The 17794-nt window shown below is 45.7% G+C and overlaps 2 protein-coding genes across 2 annotated transcripts in view; both read right to left on the bottom strand.

The window, feature by feature from the left end:
* LOC128408760 (uncharacterized) overlaps positions 1-1634 on the bottom strand; it is a 28660-nt gene extending 27026 nt beyond the window's left edge. The window contains exon 1 of the mRNA XM_053378780.1: positions 1162-1634. Within this exon, the coding sequence (XP_053234755.1) occupies positions 1162-1590 (429 nt within the window). The 5' untranslated portion in view covers positions 1591-1634. The remainder of the gene's footprint in view (positions 1-1161) is intronic.
* A 3247-nt stretch (positions 1635-4881) lies between these two features.
* Positions 4882-17528, bottom strand: LOC128409065 (E3 ubiquitin-protein ligase TRIM7-like). Its single transcript, XM_053379268.1, has 8 exons — positions 16822-17528; positions 15847-15942; positions 14370-14600; positions 13369-13391; positions 12420-12535; positions 10643-10669; positions 9524-9550; positions 4882-6271 (listed from the first exon to the last, which is right to left on the bottom strand). Exons 1-8 carry the CDS (start codon positions 17212-17214, stop codon positions 5736-5738), a joined length of 1449 nt encoding a protein of 482 aa, XP_053235243.1. The 5' UTR covers positions 17215-17528; the 3' UTR covers positions 4882-5735.
* Between the last annotated feature and the right edge of the window lie 266 nt (positions 17529-17794).

Raw genomic sequence — 17794 nt, 5'->3', positions numbered from 1 at the left:
GCATTTGCAGCACGGACTTGACCTTCCTGGGGCGCAACCCTACACAAAAAAGAAAACAAGAGAAGGTGCCCTTCATCCACACTGTCCCCCAGCCCACGCGCTTGATCCCATATATCAGGCGCACAGCTCAGAGGCGCACCGTTTGACAGCGATTCGTTTGGGTTGCATCTTGTATGTTTCTGGCAATGCTTTCTTTTTATTTTCCATGTTTGATTTTTCACAGCAATAGTTTCCTTTGTCCCATGACATCGGTGTTTGACAAGGCCAGTTTGCAATTTATATTTTTAAGGAATATCAACAACCTCAGATATGCAGATGACACAACCTTGATGGCAGAAAGTGAGGAGGAATTAAAGAACCTTTTAATGACGGTGAAAAAGGAGAGCGCAAAATATGGTCTGAAGCGCAACAGCAAAAAAACTAAGATAATGGCCACTGGTCCCATCTCCTGGCAAATAGAAGGGGAAGAAATGGAGGCAGTGAGAGATTTTACTTTCTTGGGCCCCATGATCACTGCAGATGGTGACAGCAGCCACGAAATTAAAAGACGCCTGCTTCTTGGGAGAAAAGCAATGACAAACCTAGACAGCATCTTAAAAAGCAGAGACATCACCTTGCCGACAAAGGCCCATATAGTTAAAGCAATGGTTTTCCCAGTAATGATGTATGGAAGTGAGAGCTGGACCATAAAGAAGGCTGATCGCCGAAGAATTGATGCTTTTGAATTATGGTGCTGGAGGAGACTCTTGAGAGTCCCATGGACGGCAAGAAGATCAAACCTATCCATTCTGAAGGAAATCAGCCCTGAGTGCTCACTGGATCCTGAAGCTGAGGCTCCAATACTTTGGCCACCTCATGAGAAGAGAAGACTCCCTGGAAAAGACCCTGATGTTGGGAAAGATGGAGGGCACAAGGAGAAGGGGATGACAGAGGACGAGATGGTTGGACAGTGTTCTCGAAGCTACCAGCATGAGTTTGACCAAACTGCGGGAGGCAGTGGGAGACAGGAGTGCCTGGCGTGCTCTGGTCCATGGGGTCATGAAGAGTCAGACACGACTAAATGACAACAGTGCGCGCAAGTAGTGAGCCTCCTTGCGCAGCGCGTAAAAGCGCGTGGCGCCATCCCGGCAGATACCCACCCAACCGCGGTGACTTCCCTACCTTGTACTCTTGGGACGCCTCTTCCATGGGACACACGCGGTGCTCTCGGTGCTCCTTGGACCTGTCGCACACCACGCAGATGGGCGCTTCGTCGTCCTTGCAGAAGAGCTTCAGCGGCTCCTGGTGCGCTTGGCACATGCGCCCCTGCCCCGCGCCTGATGCGCGCCTTCCTCCCGCTTCTCCCTCCTGGAGTTTCCTGAGCAGCTCCGCGACGTTGGCCAGTTGCCGGTTGGGCTTGAAGTTCCTGGGCTGCACGGCTTCTTTGCACTCCGGGCAGCAGGAGGGAGAGTCGGGGCCGGATCCTTCCCAGAGACCCGCCAGGCAGGCGCGGCAAAAGTTGTGCCCGCAGTCCAGAGTCACCGGGTCTCTGAAGTAGTCCTGGCAGACGGAGCACGTCGCTTCATCGCAGAGCCCTTGAACGGCCGCCATCGCTGCGTCTCCCTGGAGAGTCCTAAGAGACACCCTCTTTTTAAGTTTCGTTTCTCCTTTCCTAGACTGCCTGGGCGTTTCCTTGCGGGTTGATCCCTGGGGAAAGCAGAGGAGGATCCTGCGAGAATAAACCGCGCGGTGGAAGCTGGAGGACCCGCTTTCAGAGCAGAAGCAGCTTAAAAATAAATAGAGAGAGCCTTAAAATATCAATGACTTCCCTTCTCCTCTATACATGTTTCATTTTGCATAACCTAAATCCCTGCATATTTTACTTAACTAAACTGAACCATTCAGCATTCCATTATTTCATCCATCAAAACTTATTTACACTGTTGAATTTATCTTAAAGCTGCCCACGTTTTCAAATAAACACAATTTTCCTCCATATATTCAGTAAACATTTTCCAATCTTCTTTAAACGTATGCTCTTCTTCTCTTATTCTGTATGTTAGGTCCACAAGCTGCACGCACATATTCCATCAGCTTAAGTTGCCATCCTTCTTTAGTTGGGGCCACGCTCGTTTTCCGTTTTTGCGCTAACGACACCTGGGAATTTCCATCTGAACTATCCCCAACAAAAAGGACTCAAAGTTTGCTTGTTTTTGAAAAGTGCTTTTAAACATTTTTTCCCAATTCATTACATTGATATTTTAAGGTTGTTTACATGAATATTCTAAAGTAAAATATTATAAGTAATATATATATATATAAATATTTAACAATTATAATAATATAATATAATATAATATAATATAATATAATATAATATAATATAATATGTGTGTGTGTATATATATATATATATATGTATATATAAATAGAGTAGGGTTTTTTCATATATTTATAATAAATGTCGTATAATAACCGAGGTCAAAGGAAAGGGGGGGGGAAAGTTCAGAAAAGGACCATCAAAATGATCAAGGGGATCACTGGTCAGTCGCCGTCTCTTAGCCTGGCCTACCTCACAGGGTTGTTGTGAAGATGAAATGGGGAGGAAGAGAACCATGTACACCACCTTTTGATCCTTGGAAGGCTAAGGTGGTGTAATAAATAAATAAAATAAGAAAGGCTGCAATGTTTGGTACTTTTTAGTTGAAAGGCACTCAAGAGGCAGCATGAGAGAACTTTACAGTGGTACCTCGGGTTAAGTACTTAATTCGTTCCAGAGGTCCGTTCTTAACCTGAAACTGTTCTTAACCTGAAGCACCACTTTAGTTCATGGGGCCTCCTGCTGCCGCTGCGCTGCCGGAGCACGGGTTCTGTTCTCATCCTGAAACAAAGTTCTTAACCTGAAGCACTATTTTTGGGTTAGAAGAGTCTGTAACCTGAAGCGTATGTAACCTGAAGTGTATGTAACCCGAGGTACCACTGTATAAAGTTTCCAAGCATAATTCAAAGTGTTGGTGTTGACCTTTAAAGCCCTAAATGGCCTCAGTCCTGTATACTTGAAGGAGCGTCTCCACCCCCATCGTTCTGCCCGGACAATGAGGTCCAGCTCTGAGGTCCTTCTGGCGGTTCCCCCACTGTGAGAAGCAAAGTTACAGGGAGCCAGGCAGAGGGCCTTCTCGGTGGTGGCACCCTCCCTGTGGAACGCCCTCCCACCAGATGTCAAGGAAATAAACAAGTATCAGACTTTTAGAAGACATCTGAAGGCAGCCCTGTTTAGGGAAGTTTTTAATGTTTGATGTTTTATAGTGTTTTTAATATTCTGTTGGGAGCCACCCAGAGATGGGCGGGGTATGAATAATAAATTATTATTATTATTATTATTATTATTATTATTATTATTATTATTTATTACTACTACTGTGAGAACAGGATGCTGGACTAGATGGGCCATTAGCCTGATCCAGCAGTCTCTTCTTATGTTCTTAAAACAAAAGTAAAATGGAATAGCCAGAGCTAAACACATTAGAACAAATTTCCATACCAAAATCAAACACTATAAATTAATAGCGCAAGGTTCCAAGTAACATGATGGAGTCAGAGGCAATGAAAAGCATAAGGTAAAGCATACAGCCCATTAATTCTAGTTTTGTCCCTATCTTCTTCTTCTTTTATATAATAACTTTTATTAAATTTTCTGCTTTATAATTTAATAAACATTTTACAAACTTCAAAATATCCAGTGACTTCCCTTCTTTTCTTTCCATGGTTCATTTTACATATCCAAATCCCTGCATATTTTACTATAACCATTCAAATCAATTTTCCACTTTTACATCCATCAAGAATTATTTACTCTGTTGAGTTTATCTTAATGCTGCCAGTGTTTTCAGCTGTACAGAGTTATTTCCCATATACTCAATAAATGTTTTCCAATCTTCTTTAAATGTATGTTTTTCTTGCCCTCTTGTTTTGTCCCTATCTTCTAACCTGTTGATTGCTGGAAAGTATTTTTAATTTATTTACGTTTATACAGTGTGCATTTTATTTCAAAATATTAGGATGCTAAGTTACATAGAAGTTAGAACATGTTAGGAAACTTGTTTTCAAATTGTTTTATGACTAGATGGGCTGGAGGAAGTTAGAAGGAAATTGTTACATTGACCATGATTAGTTTACACAACTCTTTATTTATCTTGTTTCCTTATCTTGTTTCTTTAAATTGCTGCTTTTAACTGTGTTTACCAATATTTTATGTTTCATTCTTTTTGTAAACCATTCTAAGATCTCTTTTTAAAGAATCACATGGTGTATAACTTTTATGAAATAAATAAAATGAATAAATACCCAGAAGTGGCTAAAAGCGCCTCCAGACAGTCACTATTTTGTGCTAAGTTTGCATCAGAAATTTAGGTTTGAACATTTAAAGCAGGGGGCAGCTACCTTTTTCAGCCGTGGGCTAGTCCACCGTCCCTCAGATCATGTGGTGGGCCAGACTATATTTTTTTGGGGAAAATGAACGAAATCCTATGCCCCACCACTAACCCAGAGATGCATTTTAAATAAAAGCACACATTCTACTCATGTAAAAACACGCTGATTCCTGGACTGTCTGTGGACCGGATTGAGAAGGCGATTGGGCCGCATTGAGAAGGCGATTGGACCGGATTGAGAAGGCGATTGGGCCGCATTGAGAAGGCGATTGGGCCGCATCTGGCGCCTGGACCTTAGGTTGCTTACCCCTGATTTAAAGGTTTGAGCATTTAAAGTGGAGCTGGTCACCTACCCCAACGCAACAAACCCACTTAACGAAAAAAATAACCTGACTTCCTGCAGTTTGGAAAGTGTCTAAGAAATGCATTAAAAAGTGTGGGCTGACTTAATAACAGGGAGGCACGCATACACTCTGAAAGCAAGTAAGGAGATTTATTTATTTATTTATCCATCGCCTTTTGAAACGAAAGAGCCATAAAGCGACTTGTGAAAGGTTTAAAGACAAAAAATACAGCAAATATTCAATCGGTTAAGACTAAAGTGTTCATCCGAATAATCAATGAAGGGGTTTTGTACCCCATCCAACCAGGGTGTGGATGAACGCAGAACAAACGTCTGTCTGTCATTTAACTGCCACACCAGCAAAGCAGAATGAATATTCGGGAAAGACTAGATAAAGCCAAACCTCTATGTAAGCAAATGAGGGCGAATGCTTGATAAATGTGTTGCCCTGAGGGGCCCAGACTGTAGCCTCTTGCTTGGCCCTGAGAAAAGCATATGTTATGTACTGAGTTGAATAGGATCCAAAAGGCAGCAGCCTGATTGGTCCTAGAACAATAGGATTCAGAATGCAGCAGTCTGATTGGTCCACAGGAGCCACCCAATCCAGCTGCAGGTGGAAGTGAATCCGCAACCTGATTGGCCTACAGGTGAATCCCGGAATTAGCCAATCACGTGGGGCCCATTGTGTAAATAATGTATATAAAGCAGACATTCTGGGGGAACTTCCATTCCTCCTCACCACTATGAGTTGAATAAAGAGCATGAAATCCACTCTCGACTCCGAGTATATTTCAGCAAAGATCTGAGGTGGGGAACCTCAGATGACCACAGATGTTGGTCATCGTTCCCACCAGCTCCTAGCCAGCATGAGGGATGATGGGAGCATCTGGAGGGGCGACAGATTCCCCACCTCAATGCTTGGAGTCGACAGGGCCTCCATAAATGGTGGTGTGTGTGGTGTAAATGAGGATTCCCCTCAAGATTCAGCAATTCATTGTGACCCCTGAGACCACCTGGAAAAAGGGCAGGATCCTCTCCCCGGAGAATGAGGCTGAAGTGAAAGCAAAGATCAAGCCACCTGAATCGGCATCAAAAAAGTTGACCTGGCCCCCTTCATAGTCCAGGGACACCCGGATCTTCCTGGGCTCACGGCTCAAGGCCAAAGGAGTCCACTCAGGGGAAGTTAAAGCAAACAGCTGGCAAGGCCAAGGCGGGCTGTGTGGTCTCTTCCCCACAGCCCAGATGCCTTCCTTTGGACTGAAGCTGAAACACCCCTTCCTCCTGAGGGAAACTCGCGCCACCCCTAAGGCCCACATTGCCCCTTCCTCCTCTTCCACCCCGACTTCCCACCAGTGTCTTCCTGACACAAATCTCTCGCAGCCCAGCACACAGAATTCCCTGTCAAATCTCCCGGGGTTCTTGGGCAGGCCCCAATATCCGTCTTCCCATCTCACGCTGGTCAGGTCCTCTGAGAGAACCAGGAAAGGGTGTGCCGTGTCGGGATCCAGAATCACGTTCACTGAAGGGGGAAAGAGAGAGAAAGGAAAGAAGGTGAGCGGCGTTAAAAAAAGAGAGAGAGAAAAAGGAAAGGTTGAGCTTGGTGGCTGCCGAGTGACCAGGGCCTCCCCAGAGCCATCTACGATACCATACAATACCCTGTGTCCAGGGCAGCTGTTTATCAGCTCCATCTGGTACGCAGGCTGAGACCCTGTCTGCCCACAGGCTCTCTCGCCAGACTGGGGCATGCTCTGGTTATCTCTTGCTTGGACTACTGCAATGCGCTCTATGTGGGGCTACCTTTGAAAGTGACTCGGAAACTACAATTAATCCAGAATGCGGCAGCTAGACTAGTGACTGGGAGCGACCGCCAAGACCATATAACACCGGTCTTGAAAGACCTACACTGGCTCCCAGTATGTTTCCGAGCAAAATTCAAAGTGTTGGTGCTGACCTTTAAAGCCCTAAACGGCCTCAGCCCAGTATACCTGAAGGAGCGTCTCCACCTCCATCGTTCTGCCCGGACACTGAGGTCCAGTGCCGAGGGCCTTCTGGTGGTTCCCTTGCTGCGAGAAGCCAAGTTACAGGGAACCAGGCAGAGGGCATTCTTGGTAGTGGCACCCGCCCTGTGGAACGCCCTCCCACCAGATGTCAAAGAGAAAAATAACTATCAAACTTTTAGAAGACATCTAAAGGCAGCCCTGTTTAGGGAAGCTTTTAATGTTTAATAGGTTATTGTATTTTAGTGTTTTGTTGGAAGCCGCCCAGAATGACAGGGGGGACCCAGCCAGATGGGCAGGGTATAAATAATAAATTATTATTATTATTATTATTATTATTATTATTATTATTATTATTATTATACGATATGATACAATAATCTTTATTGTCATTGTCCCATACAAAACGACAACATTGAAAAATGTACATAAAACATTCAAAACCCACCAAGGCTGCTATCCCAGCTATCCCAACCTGGTTAGCCCCCTAAAAACTCTGATACCCCATTTTTAAATACAATATACTCCCATAGAGACTCCTTACACTGCGTTTAAAACTAAAATTGCATTTGGGTAGAAACTGTTTCTCATCTCCTCCTCTTCCTCTGCCTGCTGCTGAACTTGTTCCTTTCCCTCCTCCTTTTGGGACTCGCCCACACTTCTGCTGTTCCCGTACCTAGAAAGCGTGGGTCCAAGCAGTTTTCCGCTTGGCCCACTCCCTCCCCATGGAAAACCCTTCGCCTGAAGATTCTGGATATTCTGGATATATTATTTACTGAGTTTGATTATTAGTACAGTTACTCCATCCGTTATTCAAGACGTAATAAGCTACACACAAAAAACCAAAATAATTCAACATCAAATAATACTGCTACATTAAGTCTTAAAATCTTTAAGAGTGACTTCCCTCCACCTCATTGCGGCTCCTTACTACTTCTTTACTTTTTAACGGTGTCCCTTTTCTTCTTTTATTTCATTGATCTTACATAATATACATTATCTATTGTTATCTACTTTGAGAAAGGTAAAGGTGAAGGGACCCTTGACCATTAGGTCCAGTCGTGACCGACTCTGGGGTTGTGGCGCTCATCTCGCTTTATTGGCCGAGGGAGCCGGCGGACAGCTTCAGGGTCATGTGGCCAGCATGACTGAGCTGCTTCTGGCAAACCAGAGCAGCGCACGGAAACGCTGCTTACCTTCCCAGAGCCGTACCTATTTATCTACTTGCACTTTGATGTGTTTTCGAACTGCTAGGTTGGCAGGAGCAGGGACAGAACAATGGGAGCTCACCCCATCGCGGGGATTTGAACCACCGACCTTCCAATTGGCAAGCCCTAGGCTCTGTGGTTTAGACCACAGCGCCACCCACGTAGTAGTCAAAGCATATTAAGAATTTTGTTCGGGAACAGTGTTTTTCTAAATACAGTCTACAACAATTTTTGGTTTGACTGGTTCCTGATTACCTTTGTCATTTTTGCTAGTTCTAAGTATTCATACAATATTAATTTGCCATTCTTCCTTAGTAGGGGTTTTCTCTCCCTTCCAATTTTTAGCAATCAGCATTCTCGCTGATTCTTATACCCTTCGTTTGAAGATAACAGGGTGGTTCACAATATAAAAGCACAAAAATGCATGCCCATAACAACCAACAAAAACAGAGGACATCACGGGGTCAGCTCACACCCTCGCTCAGCTTCCACACTGGGAATTTAAAGCAGAACAACCACACTGAGCGCTTGTCCACACTTGCCTCCCCCACCCACTTTTTCCAGGCACCCTTTCTTCGTCCCCAGAGATTTCCCCACAAATACCTGCTCTTTAAAGCTCAATCAGAGCAAATGGCAATCTGTGGGAAAACTTGAACTGATGTTTGCTCTGATTGAGCGCTAAAGAGCAGGTTTTTGCGAGGAAAGCGCTAGGGCAAAACAAACAAATACTCGGACGCAGAGTTTTTAAGTGCACAACCTGTGCCTAGGAAGCATGGGGCAAAAGGTAAACGTGGATAAGCCCTTAGTTAACTCACTTTTTTATGGGGAATCTATGGTCTGTCTCCCCTCCCTATAAATCAACTCTATCACTTTAACCCTTCCCTTTTCAATAGCATCACAGCTGAGCCAGTTTCTCCCCACCCCATCAATTGCGACTGAGGAGGATGAATCATAGCTGAAAGTGCAGTAAAGGGGGAGGGAGAATTTGATACTGCCCCTCACATTATGGTCCCATTGAATACTTCCCTCTTCACAACATCCAGAGATGGAAAGAGAAGATTCTGCTCACAGGGTTGCAGAAAGTTGTTTGGAATCTATTAAGTCTGGAAGAACTGCGATTATATTGGCAATTTAAAGCAGAAGAGCAATGACTGGGTGCTGGCAATTTTAAAAAATGTTTTAACTGATCTTAACATCAAAAATGTTTTTTTTCCATGTAGTTATTTTTTAAAAAAAGTTTTTATTTTATTTTTAATTTGGTGGTGGTGGTGGTTGGTGTTTAATTTTACTTTGGAGTTTGCCTTCCTGGGTTCCATTGGAAGGAATATCAATATAGGCATTTAATAATAATAATAATAATAATAATAATAATAATAATAATACAATCCACATCTGCAATCTCTGTGAGCAATTACTCTGGTCTGCCTCTATCAGTCAGGTTCTTTGACATTTTTGAAATAAAGGTGTGTGAAACCACCTGCCAGATGCAACCTCTTTTTAGATATTTAAGCCTTCATCACCCATCAAGAGTTCCCCCATCTCCTACATTTTCCTGCCAATATTTACCTTTGCTCATCGTTTCCTTTGCCGGCTCTGTTTTTTGGGAATAAAATGTGGACAAACATAAAGTCAGATAATAATACATATAGCAAGTATGTCGTTTCATAAAAAAAAAAGAACGACGAAAGAAACACAGAATACTGAGATGAGCATTTTAATTAGAAACCTAGGAAGCCATATAACAAGGCTGAGTGTTAGAATCACAGAATCGCAGAATTGGAAGTGACCCCAAAGGGCATGTAGTCCAACCCCCTGCAATCTAATTTAGTATTGTCTACACCAGAGGTTTTCGACCTTTTGGAGTCCACAGCTCCCTTGAACAACTACAGTGGTACCTCGGGTTACAGACGCTTCAGGTTACAGACTCCGCTAACCCAGAAATAGTACCTCGGGTTAAGAACTTTACCTCAGGATGAGAAGAGAAATCGTGTGGCGGCAGTGGGAGGCCCCATTAGCTAAAGTGGTACCTCAGGTTAAGAACAGTTTCAGGTTAAGAACGGACCTCCAGAACGAATTACCGTATTTTTTGCTCTATAAGACGCACCAGACCATAAGGCGCACCTAGTTTTTGGAGGAGGAAAACAAGAAAAAAAATATTCTGAATCTCAGAAGCCAGAACAGCAAGAGGGATCTCTGCGCAGTGAAAGCAGCAATCCCTCTTGCTGTTCTGGCTTCTGGGATAGCTGCGCAGCCTGCATTCGCTCCATAAGACGCACACACATTTCCCCTTACTTTTTGGGAGGGGAAATGTGAGTCTTATAGAGCAAAAAATACGGTAAGTTCTTAACCCGAGGTACCACTGTACATTCTTTCTGCCGCTTCCCTGTGGGGCTCAAGAGCCCAGTTTTTCGCCTCTTGCTTGCAGAGCTAGCAGCCTCTTACCCTTTTTTGAACACCCTCCCTCGTGGAGGGTTCCCTCAGCCTCCTCTCCTCTCTTGTCTCCCCTCTCCTTAGGAGTCCTCCAGGCAGCCTCACCAAAAACCCAAACTGCATCATTTCCTCCCCACCTTTCACCTGGAGCAATGCAAACACCTTCCTCTCCCCATCTCTCATTTAAAAGAGGGACTCCTCCCATCATCTCCCCTCACCAGAGTTTTGCTTCCCATAAAACTACCACAAAATTACCTTTGCTCAGTGCTTCTTCCAAAGACTCTGTTATGGGAAGGAAAGGAGGACAAATTTACTTCAGGTGAGGCACACAGCAACATGAGTCAATCACAAAATAACTCCGTACGACCAGCATTTAAACGACACTAGTGAACAAATCTATGCCTCTTCTTTTTTAAATTTGAAAACTGCTTTGGGAGTAAAGGGAAGCAACTTGATGGAGAGGAAGAATCAAGGAAGAAGAAGAAGAAGAAGAAGAAGAAGAAGAAGAAGAGGAGGAGGAGGAGGAGTTTGGATTTGATATCCCGCTTTATCACTACCCGAAGGAGTCTCAAAGCAGCTAACATTCTCCTTTCCCTTCCTCCCTCACAACAAACACTCTGTGAGGTGAGTGAGGCTGAGAGACTTCAGAGAAGTGTGACTGGCCCAAGGTCACCCAGCAGCTGCATGTGGAGGAGTGGGGAAGCGAACCCGGTTCACCAGATTATGAGTCCACCGCTCTTAACCACTACACCACACTGGCTCCATGGTTACGTTCTCCCTCTACTGTCAGAGGCAGCATGGCTGTGAATACCAGTCACCAGTGAATTGCACAACAGGAGAGTGCTGTTGCACTCTGTTCCTGCTTATGGACTTGCCGGGAACATCTGGTTGGCCCCTGGGAGAAAAGGATGCTGGACTAGATTGGCCTTTGCCCTGATCCAGCAGGTTCTCCTGATGTTCTTATGTTTACGTTATATTCTTGTACAAATGGGCTTTTGCTTTTCAAATATTGCTCCAAAGAAGTGGGTGGATGCATTAATGGATACTTAAGTTGCCAGACAACAGATTCTGCCCCCTCCATTTCCATGTCCACCAGGAGAAATGCTCTAGTCCAGAGATAGCTGAGGTTCTCCAGATGTTGCGGTGTCAGGAGCTCAGCCTACACTCGAGTAGGACCATGCCCAACTGGCATGTTCTTTCCCCCCCGGTTTTTTGTTCGGGAGCTTCAAAAGCTTTCTTCAGCCCAAACATCACAGCGACCGATGCCAACCGACGCCGGCACACTTAGGGATCCGCAGAGTTTGCACATCATGCATGACAGACCTCAGCAACTCAGCATTTTGGCTAATCTACTTTATTTACATATAAACACACACGGTCCACTGCAACATGGCTCCCTCTCTCTCTAGCATCAGACAGCAAAGAGAAAAAGAACAAAGGACAATAGTCCCACTTCACGGAACACAGTAACAAAGTTACTGCCCACAAAGTTGATGGGCATTCCCATTCAAATGGTGTGTGTGCGTGCGTGCGCACTGTGTCATGTGATCAGTGGGGCGGGGCTTACCTGGGCCCCACAATATTTTATTCAAGTTGGCATCCCTGATAAGCCAGTATAATGTGGTCTAGTCTGTGGGTCTCCAAACTCTGAGAGACCCTCATTCCTCTTGCAGAGCTACAGCTCTCAGAAGGATTTGATTGTTAAACCACTTCCAGAATTGTAGCTTTGTGAAGTGAGAAGATGTCTCTGCACTTTTGACAAGGTACCATTCCCAGGATTCCTGGGGGGTCGGAAGCCATGACTGTTAAAGTGATCTAATTACAGTGCTTCAAATGTATGGTGCAGAGGTGGCCTTTGATGAGGAGGATCCTTTTACGGAAGACACCCTGAGCCCCATTTTGGGAAACGGGAAGAGGTGTGACACAGCCTCACTTGTCAGACACCTGGGACATTGCAGAGAAAGCCAGCCCCTCACTTTGCACGCACCCAATCTGGAAAACCCGCCCGCCTCCTAGAACTGTCTCCGAATACCTTCAATTTCTTCCATGACCTTTTTGAGAACCAGACTTTTATGAGAGTAACTTCTGAGTCCTTCCTCAGGCCCTGGAGAAAGCTCCACCACCTGCCTCAGTTGCCCCTCCTGATACCTGGAAAGAAGTCGAGAGCCAGTTAAAAGAATGGTTTGAAAGCACTGTCTCCTCCTGCAGGCCTGAATTACAAGGAATCCATGACCCTACAGATATTGTTAGACTACAACTCCCATCAGCCCCAGCCAGCATGGGCAATGGTCAGGCATGATGGGAGCTGTAGTTCAGTAGCACCAGAAGAACCCTTATCCCATCGCAGCATGAAGTGGCAGACTGGATATTTTATTTACTCATGACAAGGTTCCTTCAGCAATACCTCGGTTTTCGAATGTCTCCATTGTCGAACATTTCGGTTTATGAAAGCCGTAAACCCGGAAGCAAATGCTTTGGTTTCTGAACACGCCTCGGAAGTTGAATATGCCATGCAGCTTCTGCTGTCTGCAAGATCCTGAAGCCTAATTGTCGACTGTTTTCGGTTCTTGGAAGTTTCAGAACTCAAATGGTCTTCCAGAATGGATTACATTTGAAAACCGAGGTACCACTGTAATTGGTGAGTGAGTGTTAGAGGGCGAGACAAAGTGAAAGCGAAAGAGAGAGAGAGAGAGAGAGAGAGAGAGAGAGAGAGAGAGGAGTCCACTGCTCAAAACGTTCATTTCCTTTTGACCTCACTGTTTACGATACTGCCCCTCCCTCTCCAACTATGTAGCTATGTTCCTGAAACTCATGGTAACAACATCAGGTACCTGATCAAGGTAACAGTCATCCATGAAAGCTTACATGCCCTAATAAATCCATTTGTCTTTAAAGGTGCCACAATATCCTTTGTTGTTTTTGCTGCAAGAGACCATCAAAACCAGAAAGAACAGCAAGCAGAGAGAGGAAGAGTCACATACCTGCTCAGGGTATTTTTTATGTCCTGAAAGAAAGAGAGAAATGGGTCTCAGGTTGGGACAGGTGCATGTGTTAATTCCACTTTCCTGCAGCTTCTGGTTTTTGCAGCCCTAAATGCAGTTCTCGACTTTTCCAAAACTATTTGCAATGGAAAGTCCTTCACGGAAATTCACCAGTCTCCTAATAATGTGCATTTTTCTATGCATTCCCCCCTCAAATATACACATTTTTGTACTTCCATTTGCCTTAATACAATGCATTTTGATGCTATTTTCATGGGCGTATACATTTTTACCTCATTATAGGCATTTTTGTACACAGTGTTTTGCTGGAAACGTGTGTGGCAAAATTCAGAGAAGTGCAAATTCTGAAGGATGGCTGTGTCAGTTGCCTTGTTTCAGACTTATTTAATAATTCTTATACAGTGGACACTCGGGTTGCGAACGTGATCCGTGTGGAAGGCATGTTCGCAACCAACAGCGTTCCTAACCTGCGCCTGCGCATCTGCACATGCGCGGGTTGGAATTATGCGCTTCTGCGCATGCGCGATGGCCGAAACCCGGAACTAACCTGTTCCGGTACTTCTGGGTTTCGGTGGTCCGTAACCCGAAAAAATGCAACCTGATGTGGCTGTAACCCGAGGTATGACTGTACAGTGGTACCTCAGGTTAAGTACTTAATTCATTCCGGAGGTCTGTTCTGAACCTGAAACTGTTCTTAACCTGAAGCACCACTTTAGCTAATGAAGCCTCCTGCTGTACCGCCGGAGCACAATTTCTGTTCTCATCCTGGAGCAAAGTTCTTAACCCAAGGTACTATTTCTGGGTTAGCGGAGTCTGTAACCTGAAGGGTATGTAACCTGAGGTACCACTGTACAGTGTTAGAAGCTGAGATATGAAAGATAGGAGCTAAATGACACCTTAAACCTAGGTTATGGGCGCAACAACGGAATGTCTAGGTGAGTTTTTTCATAACAAGGGAGTGGGATCCATTCAAGTCTCACCTGCAAGAATTTGCTGTCTGGCTGCTGCCTCTTCCTCTCCATGTCGCTGATAAGCGTGTTGATGCGGAAAGACTCGTCGGAGAGGCTGGCAACATTTTCTTTCCATGTCTTCTCAACCTCTCTCTCCAGATCTCCTAGCTGGGCCAGCCAACGGCGCTCGTTTTCCTTAAGGAACTTCTGCATTTGCTTGAAAACACACCTGATATTGAGTTTCTCCACTCCCACCTGTGACTAGAGCGGCACGGGGGAAAGAGACATAAGGAAAGGTGGCAAACAGGGGAATAGGAGTCTGGGTTGTATCCAACGCTGTTGTCCCACTTACACAACACACTTTTGTTCACACAACAGAATTCCCCTTTCCTTTTCTACAACCCCCAGGCGACCTCAAATCTGCTCCAGGGGGATAGGGGAACTTCCAGAGCAGATTTTTAGGGGGATGAGGGGGGGAGGACATAAAACCCCTCCAAATTAAGCAACAGTGTGTGCCTGTAGCAACGAATTACAGTGGTACCTCGGGTTAAGTACTCAATTCGTTCTGGAGGTCCGTTCCTAACCTGAAACTGTTCTTAACCTGAGGTAACACTTTAGCTAATGGGGCCTCCCACTGCTGCCGCGCCACCGGAGCACAATTTCTGTTCTCATCCTGAAGCAAAGTTCTTAACGTGAAGCAATATTTCTGGGTTAGCAGAGTCTGTAACCTGAAGCGTCTGTAACCTGAAGCGTATGTAACCCGAGGTACCACTGTAATTTGGCACATGATGCTTCCCTTCCTCTGGCAAGTACTGACGGTCTCCACAAGACCCATGTATTCTCTTAAAAGGTTTTATGGGCACCTTATACCTCAGCAGCCTGCTACGTCCAGCGGCGGAGGAAGCCTCTTGGGCACCTGGGGTGCCATGCCAAGGGGCGGGGCAAATTGCCCATAGGGGTGGTGCAAACTGCCCACAGGGGCAAGGCAAACCGCCCATAGGGACGTGGTGCGCACGGGGGACAGGATGGGACTGCACGGCACGGCCACTCTCCGCCCACTGGCTCCCCCCAGCTGTAGGTCAGCTGAGGCCCCACGGTGCACCCTGTCTCTACTGGCACCGCATGTCCTGTCCCGTCCCTATGGGCATCCCTATTGGCGTGGCGGTGACCCACCCAGGGGGGATTTTGTCAGCCCCCCTCAGGGATGACACCTGGGGCAGACCGCCTGCATCGCACTGCCCGTTCTCCGCCGCTGGCTATGTCGGTTCAAAATGTGCATTGAGGATAGTTTAAATTGCTTGTTTTAAATTGCATTTTGAATAATTCAGTCATTTGGAAATGTCTGGGGGAGCACCTGCTTTCCATGTGTCTACAATGACAAGAATAAGCTTGTGTGAAATTTGTAGTACAGTCGTCCCTTGGAAGTTGAACGGAATCTGTTCCAGAAATCCGTTCGACTTCCAAAACGTTCATCCCCAGTACTGGAGCTGGAGGAACAAATACCTACTAAATATTTCTGCTTCTTCTCATCTTCAGCCTGTTCCCGGTGCAAAATGTTTTCTCTCTTTTTCTCCAGGGTCTGGAGCTGGGCCTCGATTTTCCCCTGCACAAACAGAAAAAAGACTTTTGTTTAGTCAGCCAGTCCAGTTTCCCCCAACTGAGCTCCTTATAAGGCCTTATAAAGTCTGTACCGATGGACTGTAGATGAGGCCCAGCTCTTAATTTCAAAGCTTCCTGGTGCTGGCTGCCAGGGTGACGACAACGACAACATCACCACCAACACAATCCTCTTGTGATTTGCTACATGACCCCACCTCTATTTTGCATACTTAGATTGTAGGTCTTTCATTTCTTTAAACACTTAAACACTTTATATGCCGCTTAACTACAATTGTGCTATTATTATTAAACATTTGGGAATCAAGAGGCCTTTCTAACCTATTGCAAATCACCTACAGTTCCACCAGCAGATCCCAAACTACCTTCTGCCTAGGTAAAGGACCCCTGACTGTTAAGTCCAGTCGCAAACGACTCTGGGGTTGCAGCACTCATCTCGCTTTACTGGCTGAGGGAGCCGACATTTATCCGCAGACAGTTTTTCCGGGTCATGTGGCCAGCATGACTAAGCCGCTTCAGGCAAAACCAAAGAAGCACACGGAAACGCTGTTTACCTTCCCGCCACAGTGGTACCTATTTATCTACTTGCATTTTGATGTGCTTTCAAACTGCTAGGTTGGCAGGAGCAGGGACCAAGCAACGGGAGCTCACCCCGTTGCGGGGATTCGAACCGCCGACCTTCTGATCGGCAAGTCCTAGGCTCTGTGGTTTAACCCACAGCGCTACCCGTGTCCCACCTTCTGCCTAGCGCTGGCTTAAATAAAAGAACAGCAATGCTCTCCGCACCATGTGCCATTTCAGACGCATCTATTGCGTCTCCTCCTGCTCTATCCATCAGGACCCCCAAACAGTAGCAATTCCCTACCTTATACTCCTGGGCAGCCTCCTGCACAGGGACGACGTGATGATCTCGGTGCTCCTTGGATAGGTTGCAGATCACGCATATGAGGACCTGGTCATCCTTGCAAAAGAGTTTGCAGGGTTCCTGGTCCCCCTTACACTGCTCAGCGTTTTTCCCCTCCTCAATTTTCCTGATTATTTCGACCAAGTTTGCCAATTTCCTGTTGGGCTTGAATTGCCGTGGCTTCAAGGCTGCTCTGCACTGAGGGCAAAAGGGGTTCTTCTCCCGCCCTTCTCTCAGGCAGGCTTGGCAGAAACTGTGCCCGCAGTTTGTAGTCACTGGATCTTCGAAGTAGTCCAGGCAGATGGAGCAAGTCACTTCTTCGCGAAGCTGCTTCTCAGGGGTTCCTGCTGCCATGGCTGCCTCTCCCTGGGCGAAACGACAGCCTTGGTTTCGTTTTCTGATTCCTGTTACTGCCAAGGTGTTTACTCTCCTGCTTCTACTTCAAGGGAGGGCAAGCTCTGGGGCATACAAGAGCCCCACTGAGGATAACAATGGATTAAGCCTTGCCTTTATTGTGCTCGCCACATCTATTTTTAATAATGAATTGGGGAGAGGCAATGGCTCCTTTTGGTTTCTGTTATGTTCCTTCTCCTCCCTCCTTTTAACAGATAAACAACTCTGTCCTTCCCCGCCCCCGCTGAGGAGTTGAGAGAGTGAACTAAGGTCTCTCACAATCCCTTTCTTACTTCCTTAACAAAAGCGTCAGACCCCTGTCTCAAGAAAGAGGGAAGTGGCGTTCCCTTTCTCTGTATAAATCTTTTTTTTAAAAAACCCTTTAAATTTAGTTTTACAGTGGTGCCTCGGGTTACAGACGCTTCAGGTTACAGACGCTTCAGGCTACAGACTCCACTAACCCAGAAGTAGTACCTCAGGTTAAGAACTTTACCTCAGGATGAGAACAGAAATTGAGTGGCGACAGCAGGAGGCCCCATTA

The sequence above is a fragment of the Podarcis raffonei genome, chromosome 2 (assembly GCF_027172205.1).
Source record: "Podarcis raffonei isolate rPodRaf1 chromosome 2, rPodRaf1.pri, whole genome shotgun sequence".
In the NCBI taxonomy this organism is placed as follows: Eukaryota; Metazoa; Chordata; class Lepidosauria; order Squamata; family Lacertidae; genus Podarcis; species Podarcis raffonei.
The sequence above is the reverse complement of the archived record's forward strand: the minus strand, read 5'-3'. Positions and strand labels throughout refer to the sequence as shown.

Bases quoted from the DNA above. Each gene is read 5' to 3' on its own strand.
- LOC128409065 (XM_053379268.1), bottom strand. From the start codon at position 17,214: ATGGCAGCAGGAACCCCTGAGAAGCAGCTTCGCGAAGAAGTGACTTGC. The intron at 13,392-14,369 runs GTGAGACTTGAA...TCTTTCTTTCAG, and splicing joins CAGACAGCAAATTCTTGCAG to GACATAAAAAATACCCTGAG. The intron at 6,272-9,523 runs GTAAATATTGGC...TTCCCCCTTCAG, and splicing joins AAAGGAAACGATGAGCAAAG to TGAACGTGATTCTGGATCCC.